The sequence below is a fragment of the Bos taurus genome, chromosome 23, assembly GCF_002263795.3.
Source record: "Bos taurus isolate L1 Dominette 01449 registration number 42190680 breed Hereford chromosome 23, ARS-UCD2.0, whole genome shotgun sequence".
Taxonomy (NCBI): Eukaryota; Metazoa; Chordata; class Mammalia; order Artiodactyla; family Bovidae; genus Bos; species Bos taurus.
The window spans coordinates 52,093,156-52,105,176 of record NC_037350.1 but is presented as its reverse complement, the minus strand read 5'-3'; the positions used below and the strand labels follow the sequence as shown (position 1 = coordinate 52,105,176).

Sequence of the window (12,021 nt, the reverse complement as noted above, 5' to 3'; positions counted from 1 at the left end):
GGTCTGTGCTATGACCATAAAACTGGCATCCAGAGAAGGTGCTGCTGCAGCATCCACAAGAATAGCACCCTGGGACCTACCTCTGCGGACAAAGCTTCATATGCAAACAACCTGTCCTAGAAAAACACAGCTTTTACGGAGGACTTGGCTCAGCCCGGTCATGTTTGACTCTCTGCGACCCGACGGACTGCAGCACACCAGGTCTCCCTGGCTCAGAAAATCTGCCACCATCTCTGCTCATGAGCTTTTCTTGAAGACCACAAGACAAATACAATTGGCATTTTTAACACAAACCACCATGTAAAACTTTTTAAAAATTATATTAGGTTCCTTAAATTAATGCATAAAAACCAGCTTTACTTACAAAGACATCTTCTCCTGTCTGAAGTATTTACACTCTATCTTTTAAAACTAGTTTCACATCACAAACACTGTCTCAGGTCGTAACCCTTCTGCCTGGGGTGGGTGAATCAATTTCTCTTCTTTGGTGTTCAAGTCCAAGTGCAGATGTCACAACAGAACTCACAATCCATTCTTTAGATTCAGAACCCAACAAGCCTTTGTTTTGAAAACAGGTTCCTGAGAGGACCTGAATGAAAGTGAAGAAGATTCACAAGAAATGAGACGTGCTGGAAGAGACGCAGGCACTGCCACCACCACGCCATTAGCTCATTGTGTCCAGAAACCCATCTGATGGAACATTAGCTTCAGCAACAGAACAGAGGTCCATGGCACTGTGTGCCCGACTGAGAGAAGCTGAGCAGTCATGCGGCTCCTCTGAGGCAGTTCCCTCATATGCAAAATGTAGACCCAAGTCATGTCTGAACCAGACAGTTTCCCAGGTTTCTACCAGACCCACAAGGTTGTAATTATGAGAGGATGCCAACAGAAAGTCCAAATGATATTTAGGAATCCTGCCCCGTACTGACCTCATTTCTCTTACACATAACTAGGATATCTGTAAACCGGGAGTCCATCAGAACAACTGGTTGTGAATTAACAACAACAACAAAAACTAGTTATTCCAAGCAAACTTATAACTAAAGCCAATATTTTATATAAACATCCACCTACAGACACAATAACCTCAGATATGCAGATGACACCACCCTTATGGCAGAAAGTGAAGAACTAAAGAGCCTCTTGATGAAAGTGAAAGAGGACAGTGAAGAAGGTGGCTTAAAGCTCAACATTCAGAAAACTAAGATCATGGCATCTGGTCCCATCACTTCATGGCAAATAGATGGGGAAACAGTGGCAACAGTGGCTGACTTTATTTTTCTGGGCTCCAAAATCACTGTGGATGGTGATTGCAGCCATGAAATTAAAAGACGCTTGCTTCTTGGAAGAAAAGTTATGACCAACCTAGACAGCATACTACAAACCAGAGATAATACTTTGCCAACAAAGGTCCGTCTAGTCAAGGCTATGGTTTTTCCAGTAGTCATCTATGGATGTGAGAGTTGGACTATAAAGAAAGCTGAGCGCAGAAGAACTGATGCTTTTGAACTGTGGTGTTGGAGAAGACTCTTGAGAGTCCCTTGGACTGCAAGGAGGTCCAACCAGTCCATACTAAAGGAGATTAGTCCTGGGTATTCATTGGAGGGACTGATGTTGAAGCTGAAAATCCAATACTTTGGCCACCTGATGCGGAGAGCTGACTCATTTGAAAAGACCCTGATGCTGGGAAAGATTGAGGGCAGGAGGAGAAGGGGACGACAGAGGATGAGATGGCTGGATGGCATCACCGACACAATGGACATGGGTCTGGGTGGACTCCGGGAGCTGCTGATGGACAGGGACGCCTGGCGTGCTGCGGTTCGTGGGGTTGCAAAGAGTTGGACATGACTGAGCAACTGAACTGAACTGAACCATACACACACGCCTTCACTACATCACTACATACCTGCACACAGCAGACAGGAGCACAGTGCAGAGCTAACATGCCCAGGGACAGACACACTGATGACGACAACCAGGAAAGCATCCAGGGGCCAACCGGCCACGGTGGACGCTACGTCGCCAATGGCTAATTCTCGTAAGAAATACAAGTTCTGTCTCCATCTGCGTGACGCCTCCGCACTGCCATCGTCTGCCTTTGCACTGACCATCGATTAAAAAGTCACAGTATCTATGTACTTCAAGAGCTACTGGACATATTAAACTGCTTTTGAAATTGACAGTTAACTGAATGCTTGATATCAAGAAAGTACTGATAACACTTCAAGTAATGATAATAGCTTTCAAGAAGTTCAAGTGATATAGTTTTCACAAAGCATGTTTATCTTTGAAAATTACATATTGAAATAACTATAAATGAAATGAAGTGACCTGCTTCAAAAGCAATTCAGGGTGAGGGAGGAGCTGTAGGTACAATGAGACGGGTTGTGAGCAGATAACTGTCTAAACTGGGCAGACACAGAAGAGGTCATGGGGTCACCCTTAGTGCTCCTAAATAGGTTTGGAATTCTCCAAAATAATAAACTCCTTCTGATGTGAGCTCAAAGAATACACCAGATTTGCAATTAAAGAGTATGGACTTGTTAGGACTGTCTATATTGTTTGTGTTAGCTGTGTTGCTGACAACAGGTGGGTATGGCTCAGGATGTTCTTCTGAACGTCAAAAGACAGTTAAGATCATAATCTATAAACATCTGGCTAATGGATTTAGGAAACTTATACTGCATTGTCATGAAATTTATGGAGTAAGTTCAAAGAGCTATAAACTGTTATGTTGCACTCTTCAATCAAAAAGACCAACTTATGGAAATAAGTTTACCTAAACCTCATCACTAACAAGAGGTTCCAGTCAACGCACATTCCTTCAACCATGCCGCCAGCAAGGAACAACCTCTACAACAGGCTTGGTCAGAGTAAATAAAAAGGCAGGTCTCCAGTCACACAGAAGCGAATGTCTTTTTTCCCGGAGATGCTGCCTCTCGGCAGTGGTGGGTGAGTGAGTTTAGCAGCACGAAGCGTCCAGATGACAAGGAAGGACTCCACCAGGTAAGGGTGCATCTCCATTTACCTCCAAGAAGGACCCAGACTAGTGATGGGATATTGAGTATCAGAGCTTTCAGGTATGGATGTAATGAGCATGAAATTTCCTGTGCGGTCTTTATAAATTAGACATGTTTTCCAGAAATTTGAATATTTTCAAAACTAAACGTGCAGCCAGATTGTTTCTTACAAGCCTGAGCAGGGAAGCCTTCTGACAGACCACAGCCCTGTCTGTACTCCGGGCCATCTGACCACCTTCCAGCGGCCTTTCCCTGGAAAACCACACTCCTCCTGGAGGCTCAGTGGCAACAGCACCTCCTCCAGGAAGACTCCGGGGCCTCCGGTTAACCAGGCTGAGGCAGAGCTCTGTACTCCCCACTTCGGAATACCTCTCACAACTATACTTACGTGACAAATAAACACCCATGTGGCTTTTTAAACCACTTCTCTCTCACCAGAGGACAAGCTCCGAGAGGCTGGAGACCACCTGGGTCCGCTCAGCACAGCACTTCAGCCCTGAGCACGCACCCACCGCACTGCCTGCCAAGCCTGCTGCACCACCACCTGGAAGCTTTAAAGCCACTGGCGTGTGGGCGCCACCAGGAGAGAGTCTAACACAGTGGGAGGGGAGGGGAGGAGGCCGGGAGCGACAGTCTTCAGAAACACCAGGGGACTGTGTCAGGCAGCCCGGGGCGAGAGCCTGCCCAACTGAGCAGACTCCAAGCACAAGAAACTGAGGCCTCCAGACATCCACATCGACCTCAGACTATGTGTGCTGCTTGTGTTTTCACTTGTTAAAACTTGTTAAAATAATTAATGGCACAACAGGAGTTTGGATATGGCATCAGGAAAGAGATATTTGGGTTTTCCTAAACATTAAGAATAGAAAAAAACTGATTCGCAACTAGAGAACACTCAAATCCAAGCCAGCTAACCCACGACAGGCTGTCACAAACACCCGCGGCCTCCCTTCTGCGCCAGCCTCGCTCCCACACTGCCTCACTCTCCTCCCAAACCCAGCGTCGCCGAGAGGGGAGGGCAGGGCCCATGTCTGCGCCCCTGGACTTGGCTCAGGGCCTCGTGTGCAGAAGAGCCCAGCAGGCAGCTGACGGAGTGACGAGTGCACGTTTCTGCTGAGGGACACAGGTACCATCCCTACACGCCGTGTCACTTCTGCTGGAGTTACTGTCCGCTGCCCAAAGCTCTGTCCATGCAGCCAGACCGCACGAGACAGGCGTGCTGAGGCTTACCCCATGCCTCTCAGTCCCTGGCTCAGGGAGGGTGCTCGAGGTGGGGGTTGGGGTGGGGAGGGTGGCACAGGCACAGGCACGGGGAACATGAGCCCCTCCTCAGCCAAGTGCCCCCAGAGCGTGTCGAGCGACCAGGGGAGGGCCTTGCCTTTGAGGTCCCGCACGCAGCCCTCCCGGCAGCCGTGCATGAGCTGGAGGATCCACCGGTGCTGGGCCCCGATGCACTGCCACGCAGGGTCGCCAGGCGCGTGGAGGTCGGACAGGTACCTGAAACGGCAAGGCAATGGCTGACCGAGTCAGCTTCTGCTGCACAGCCATAAGGTCAAAACGAAAGCTAGTGTATCTTAAAGTCACGGCTTTTAAGGATACTTAAAACTCTCGTCAACTAGTAAAGCATTCATCAATACTTACTCTTTAATATTCAGTTCTAAATGAAACATATTTAAACTTCTTTGCATGCAATTAACAATAAAAGTACATTTTAAAATGCTAGGACTTTATAAAAAGACAACCAAGATGACAGAGACAGCGTGCAGTGTCCTGATCAGAATGCGCCTGCTCAGCTCTCGGCCACACAGGAAACACCAGCACAGTCTCCGCCAGACGACCTTCTTCTCTGGTCTGAAACTCACGGCCACCAGATGGCAGTGTGACCCTGCTTTCTTTATGCTCCGAACAGGGCAGCTGAGACTTTGGACCACATCACAGAGGTCTGGTGACAGCAAACACTGACCTGTAAGCCTAAACTCTGATTCGTGAGAAGACATTCCTCAAAATATACAGTGGAGGTGGGCATTTTTCTTGGTTTTAAAACAGGCTGAAAAATATTTAAAGTCTTATTTGTCTGTGAAAATTTCCAACCCAGATAGACAACTGAAGTAGATTTCTGCTGAAAAATTGACAAGTATTATTCAAAACTTAGCCCTCATGAAATACGTAAATATAACAACTTAAAGCAAATTAAATCAACTCCAAAAGCTGGACTTGCTGTCTTAAAATTACTACAAACCATAAGCTGTCTACTGTCTTGGGGCTGAAGTTTCGTCTAAGAACACACAGTCACTAGTCACAGTCACAAGCGTGGCCTCTCGCAGGGACACAACTGGGCGTCTCTCCGGGGCCCTCCAGCAGCAAGCACTTCCTTACTCAGGCTTCTCAGCCAGCAGCTAACCAGAGGAGAAGCAAGTCAGTGATAAACAAGACCTGGCATTCGGGAACAACCCCTGCCCCGCTCCAGGACGAACCAGGCGGTGGTTTTCCAGGAGGGGGCGCGATCCTGGCCCCACTCACAGGGGCCTGGAGCCCACTGTGCTGAGCCTGTGGACTGTCTGCTGGAGCTTCGCCTCAGGCAGGAGAAGCTGTGTGTGCCCCCAGGGCTCCTGCAGCACCTCCTCCAGACGCCTGGGCTCACACAGCACCCTTGGAGCCACACCAGCAGTAAACGCAGCACCCCCGCCCCGCGCCCGCCTTCCTCTCTGACGCACGCACGGAGCAGCACAGCTAGGCGATCAAGACGTCCCTCTGCTCAGCACCCCCTCAAACTGTAAGGCCCTTCAGTCCTTCCAAAATTTAAGAATAATCCTCTTTCTACCATCTTGTTAATGGGTATTACACAAAAGAGTTTTATAAAGAAAGATAAATTTGTTGTCTCAGGAACTCTACAGTGTTTCAGTTCAAAAGTACAACTTGTGTTAAGGCTTTCCCCTGGTTAAATGACTTAATCCAGTAACTTTTCTTTTAGGATGTACATTAAAGACTGTAAACTACATTTCAAAAATCTTGGCTTAGAATACGATACAGAGTATTGCTACTTCCTTTTAAACTTCGTTACCAAAGAATACTTTTTAAAAGGGCTTTTTAGTGGGGAAAAGGTAAGGAATGTTAATTATGGTGAGCATAGACTCAAATTTTAAAATTTAAGAGTTAGAGCCGTTAGGCATACTTAGACATGATTTTTAACAATGACCAAGGAAAGAATCACACTGATATTGCTACAGGGTACTCTGCTTCTCAATCAAGCTGCTAGCAGCAGCAGAGGAGGGAGAGAAGAAATTGTGAGAACGCCTCGAACCAGAGTCAGCACTGAACAACCGCACGGCAACAGGGGAGAGCCCCATGCTCACGCTGTGCACAGCTCCCAGTGTGTGGGGCTCAGACGCACAGCCCTGCTGGCGATAAAGTTGAGGGCTCCCCCCAACCTGGTGCTCACAGGGTGGCTCATCACAGATTCCAAACTCCAACAGATGTTTGGCCTGGTTGTGATGTTTTTCCTATTCTTTAATAACTAAATCCTTAATTTAAAAAAGGATGATAAATTGCTCCATGTAGTTTCAAAGTGTCAAAAATAAAGATTAAAAAGTAAATAAATTACTTGACATTTTCGGTGACATTCTTGTTCTTTTCCTTTTGAAAGGACAGGGAATAAAGCAATAGGCCATTTAAAAGAACCTTTTTTAATATTACTATCTTTTAAACGGTATCCAGTAGGTTAACCGGTTACGGAAACTGCATGAGTTATCACACAACGGCAATTCACTACATAAAGAAATCCTGCACTCGATAAGGTTTAACATCATTTTCCTACCAAGAGATGTAACAGAATAACTGTAATTATTAGTGAAGCAGCATGGCAGAACACAGACAAGACGCTAAACAGTTTTGTATCCTAGATGACAGATTAGCCTTCCTGGAACTCTGTTACTTTACATGTTAAAAAAAAAAAAAAAAAGGCAGTTGGATAACAACACACAGTTAATTAGCAGCATTAAATTTCTATGATTCTACAAGCCAGAAAAATTCCTGTGTGTGCTTTCTTCTGGGGACACTTAGAGAAAAGCACAGACAGGCTGTGAAGGCAGACAGCCAGAGGCCCCCCACCTGTGGAGCAAGTGTGACCAGGTGCCACGCAGCGACCGCGTGGCTTGTTGGGGGGCAGCCGGCACCCCAGCTCCCCACGCCAGCCCACGTTAAAACTCCCTCCCTCTTGAGCAACACGGTTCCCACCACACCATGGGGCCCACGCTTCTGCTGCTACTGCCGTCCTTTCCAAGTCAGCATCCCCACCTCCTTTTCAAGCCTGGAAGCTTTCAGAACCCTCAGCTGTTGAGCCCTGCCCCACCTGCAGCACTGGAGCCCCGTGGGACAACGCCACCCTCGAAGCCAGTCAGGGAGCAGCCCCCCAGCCAGGCTAGATCCTGTGGACAGGAGAAGGGCAATGAGGCCGCTTTCCCTTCACCCAAACTGGCAGGATTCTCTTGCCTTTAAAGGGTGACTGCTCCCCAGTCTCTGAGTACACACAAGACCTGCTGTCCTACATGGGTCCCCACACTTCTGCTGCCTGTCTTCCCTTCTGCCGTCTCATCACTCTCCCAGTCTCCCCGAGTCTCTGTAAGAGCAACAGGACGTATCCAGCATCACCCAGATACATGTGATTCGTTAAAACTCTCACAGAAGGTTTACCTTATATAACGTTTCTGGTCATGTAAAGTTGATGGTGTCTCAAGCAACTTCTCCAGAAGTAATTCTCTTAAAGCTTCAATCCGTGTTTCTACTTCAGCATAATCTAATTAAAAAGGAAATAATTACATGATTTACAGAATGAAAGTTTAAAATCAAAGTATGGAAAGCAGACTGGCTGTGCGGACGGAGGGGCTGACTGAGAAGAGGCAGGAGGGGAACTTCCCCAGCGATGAAAACATTCCCTGCAGGGTTCGGGTTACAGGGTGTGTGTACCTGTCAAACTCACTGGTGTGCAGTGTGAGAGCCTGTGCGTGCACGCGCGCGCGCACACACACACACACACACACACACACACACACACTGTAAATTTATCACAATAAAAATAAACTTTTCTGGGTCCTTTTGGATTTCTTTACAAATTTAATCAAGTCCTGTGATAGTTCTCCCAGTTAATAAGGCATTTTAGGCTTTATTTTCTGTAACTCTACCATAGAGATAATTTCAAAATTTGCTTAAAGTAGGGTTAGAATTCATAAATATATTATTAGTCTTTCTAAAGAGGGAAGAATAAAATGTAGGTTTCCATTTCTGTAAAATACCTGTAACAATTCTTTCCAGTAAAAAAGACCTAAGTAGCATCACAATTATCAAGCATCAAAGGATGTCCACCCGCCCTGTAGTTCTCTCTCCAGGTCACTAAGAAACTCCACTAAGCTACTTCTGAAGTACCCATCTTACACTTGAAAAGGGGCACCATATAAACAAAAGCTAAAATGCATGTTAACATTCTTTGCAAAATCCATTTCACAATTTTCCTATAAAAGCAAAGTAAAAAATCTTAAAGTAATAAATCTTACATTTCTTGAAAACTTGCACCTCTGTTTTCCCAAAGAGTGACTTGGCCTTTTCATAATCATTAATAACCACATCATAATCACCCTTTAAAATAAAGAAACATTTTGGAGATTGTCAGTAAAGTTTAATTAATTTGGTTAAGATAAAAAACATCCTCACAACTCTAAAATGTAAGACATCTGCGCCCACAGGCACATGAACAGGCACTGTACCTTCTGGATGTTCCTTTCAATATTTAGAGGGAGGTTGAAAAGAAACTTGAATCGCTGGAGCACATTGAGTGCATTTCTAGTGGAATCTGCCTTGTCCTTTCGACCTAAGACTTCTTGAAATAATGTATCTGCAGTGTTACTTGCTCCTGTTTTAAAAGGAGAAAAAGAAATTTAGATAAAAACTAATTTTAGTCATAAAACGTGCAACTGGACAAAAGAAACAAAATGTTAGACTGCTATTATACTTGATATTATAACTCAGCAGACTTTTCTAAAAGTCAATTATATTGGAGTTTTTTTAAATTTTTTACAGTTTGCTTAAGCACAATTTCCATCTTGCTTGCTAAGTCTTTTCATATGTGTATACCAATTAATGGTACCCAATTAAGAATAACCATACGTACCAGGCCCAAATAAGTTCTCTGATGTGAATCTACATTTATTTCAGCTTCTTTTAAGTTTTACAGCATTATGGACCCTTAGGTTATTTCATTAATTCAGATAATAGGTTAAAATACACACACATACATGATGTGTGCACACACAAGTACACTAGTTAATTCTCTGGATTTAGTATCTATATATTCATAGTAATTTAAAAAAAAAGGAAGAAAAATTTTTCAGAAAAGTTATTCAAAAGAAGTATTTTAGACCTAACCCTATTCTATGTAAGATTATCTATGCAGCAGGCAGAAAAACTACATAAGCAATTTAAAATATCAAATGTTAACACACTATCATTAATGAACATTTCTTAAACCAGCTTAACATTTCTTAAAATGATACACAAACTGGACATTTTATATTTACATATATACATATGTATTTTTTTACCTTAAAGGCCTCAAATTATATGAATCACTAACGAAAGTTTATCTAAAACAAAATTTACTATATATAAAAATACTTAAGCTTTTTCAACTTGTGAATTATTTTTAATTAGTCACAAGGAAAGTGGAGAAAAAGGATACTCTTTTTGGCTGTTTGATCACTGTTCATATAAAGTTTCTACATTATCTGGTCTAGTGACTATACTTTAAGCAAAGATGAAAAAAATGACCTCAGTCTCGCTGGGTGGCTGGCATGCCGCTTTCTCTAGTCCACACTGTGGGTGGCCTGAGTGTGTTAAAAGTCGTCTTTATAACATAATTGTTTTATCTAAATAATGTTTAAATTCTGTTGAAATTTTAAAGGCCTGATATAAAAACTTTGTTTTGTCAGTATAGCTATTTTCACCACATTATTTAACGTACAATACTAAATTTCTACTATGAGAAAAATATATATATTCCCTTATTGCCACCAAATCATATAATGAAGAGTAAATGAATATTGGAAATCTGATTAAAGTTAAAAGTACTTTTCTTGGAATGCTTATTATTAAGCATTTATCATTTAGAAACAGACTTCATGAATTGAGGCTTCATAAATGAACAGATTCCTGAATGAGGATTGAGTATTTTTAAAGGCTGATTACTTAGGTGTGTGCTGTGAATGTTAAATCCTCAAGCACTTTCTCTACAATGAAGGAATACAAAACATCAAAATTAGATTTTTTTCATCTTGAAGACAATAAAACAATACTAACATAATTTTAAACACTCCTAAAAAGCATGAAAACAAGTACAGGTAGAAAATCCATTTAAAATTAAATAATATAAATATTTAATACAGAAATCGCAGAGGCAGAAATTATAAGCTATCAAATTATAATTATACAGAAATATATACAAAATTTTAATTTACACACAAATTTTAAGTTATGAAATTATGATTTTAATTTATAAAACACTTTGCCCATAAATTATTATTCTGTTGTGAACTTTACTGCATTCACAATATTAACTTTGGGAGCTCGTAACTGATAACTGGACGATTATATACAGTAAGAAAATAATGAAGGCAGTGATGCCAAGATTGGGGCAGCAGATAAAAATCAGCAGCAGCTCACCAGCCACACTTGAGGTCTTCATTCTGTGGGGCAACTGAGAAGAAAAGGACAGGCCGGCTCCCGGAGCTGAGGCAGGACGCCCTGGAGCAGTCCCATCGCACATAGCAGCCCCAGGCCTGCCCGGACTGAAGGCCGTCCCTCCCCCTTGCAGGGACAGTGTGTCCTGCTCTCGGGGACGGACACCCCCAGCATGGACAGCAAGCACAGAGGCCTCAGCTGGGCTGGCAGGGCAGTGACATGTCCCTCGGCCTAAGACAGGGTGACAGGCACGGGCCTGGAGGGCTCCAAGTGCAGGCAGCCAGAGGCGGACACTGCATGGCTCCGGCTCCTGGAGGCAGACGGCCTGGGGCCGGGGGGGTGGATGGGCAGCCTCAGGAACAGAGCTAACGCCACTGCACAGCAGCCATGTAGGGAAAACAACACTTCCACTGGAGAAAATCTCACACCCTCCCACCACAGATCACATGCGGCACTGCACATGGCGGCAGTACCGGGGGGCGACACATGGCATCACACATGGTCATCCAGCCATCACGTTGTGCGCTTTGAACTTACACAATATCCGTGTCAACTGCTTCTCAACAGAGCAGGAGGAAAAGATGGGGAGACGGGTCACTGCAGCACTGCCCCCGGATCTTAGGCCCTCAATGATGGGAAAGCCTGAGCCTGCACCAGCAACTGTCACCCGCAGAAAACACCATGTGACTCTGAGGTGCCTGGCCACCTCAAGACTATCAAAGCAGACTCAAGCTCTCTGTGGCCCTGCTCAGGGCACTGGCACCGGGCACAGAGCACAGCCCAGGCAATGGCGACCCACGTCTCTGCCTGGGGAGCTAGGGCTTCCCCAACCCATCACGCTATTCACCCCCGGAACAGGAAAACTAACCAAAGTTAAGGCAAACTTTTCAACATACAGTTAAACTCATGGCAAAACTCCGACACAAAGAGACTGAGCAACCTGCCATGTGTCTTGTTTCTCCTAACAAACTCCAGAAATGGACAGACAGGCAGACTTCACAGGGTGACACCAGCTGACAAGGTGGCTCTCCGAGTCACCCAGCGCTCGTCTCCAGCCCGCCTGAGGCTGAGCCCCCACCAGCCTCACGCCCCCACTCACGCATCTCCCTGGCTCCTCTTCTGTTTCTACCCAGCTTCCTTCCAGTCCATTCTCAACAAATGGCAGAATGTTTAAGTTCACCGTGTGACTGCTTTATTTAAAATCCTTCCGGGGCTCACCAGTAGCCTCAGAATAGACAAACTCCACGACATTGCATGGAAAGCTCCTCACAAGCAG

General features: G+C 44.7%; 1 protein-coding gene across 10 annotated transcripts in view; it reads right to left on the bottom strand.

The window, feature by feature from the left end:
- EXOC2 (exocyst complex component 2) overlaps window positions 1-12,021 on the bottom strand; it is a 122,966-nt gene that overhangs the window by 64,861 nt on the left and 46,084 nt on the right. For all 10 annotated transcript variants that reach the window (XR_814965.4, XR_003032016.2, XM_059880305.1 and 7 more), the window contains 4 exons: window positions 8,777-8,922; window positions 8,567-8,648; window positions 7,710-7,812; window positions 4,399-4,517 (listed from right to left, as the gene is read on the bottom strand). Coding sequence is in view for 8 of the 10 variants with exons in the window: in XM_059880305.1 (XP_059736288.1) it covers window positions 4,399-4,517; window positions 7,710-7,812; window positions 8,567-8,648; window positions 8,777-8,922 (450 nt within the window). In the remaining 2 variants the exon portion in view is untranslated. The remainder of the gene's footprint in view (window positions 1-4,398; window positions 4,518-7,709; window positions 7,813-8,566; window positions 8,649-8,776; window positions 8,923-12,021) is intronic.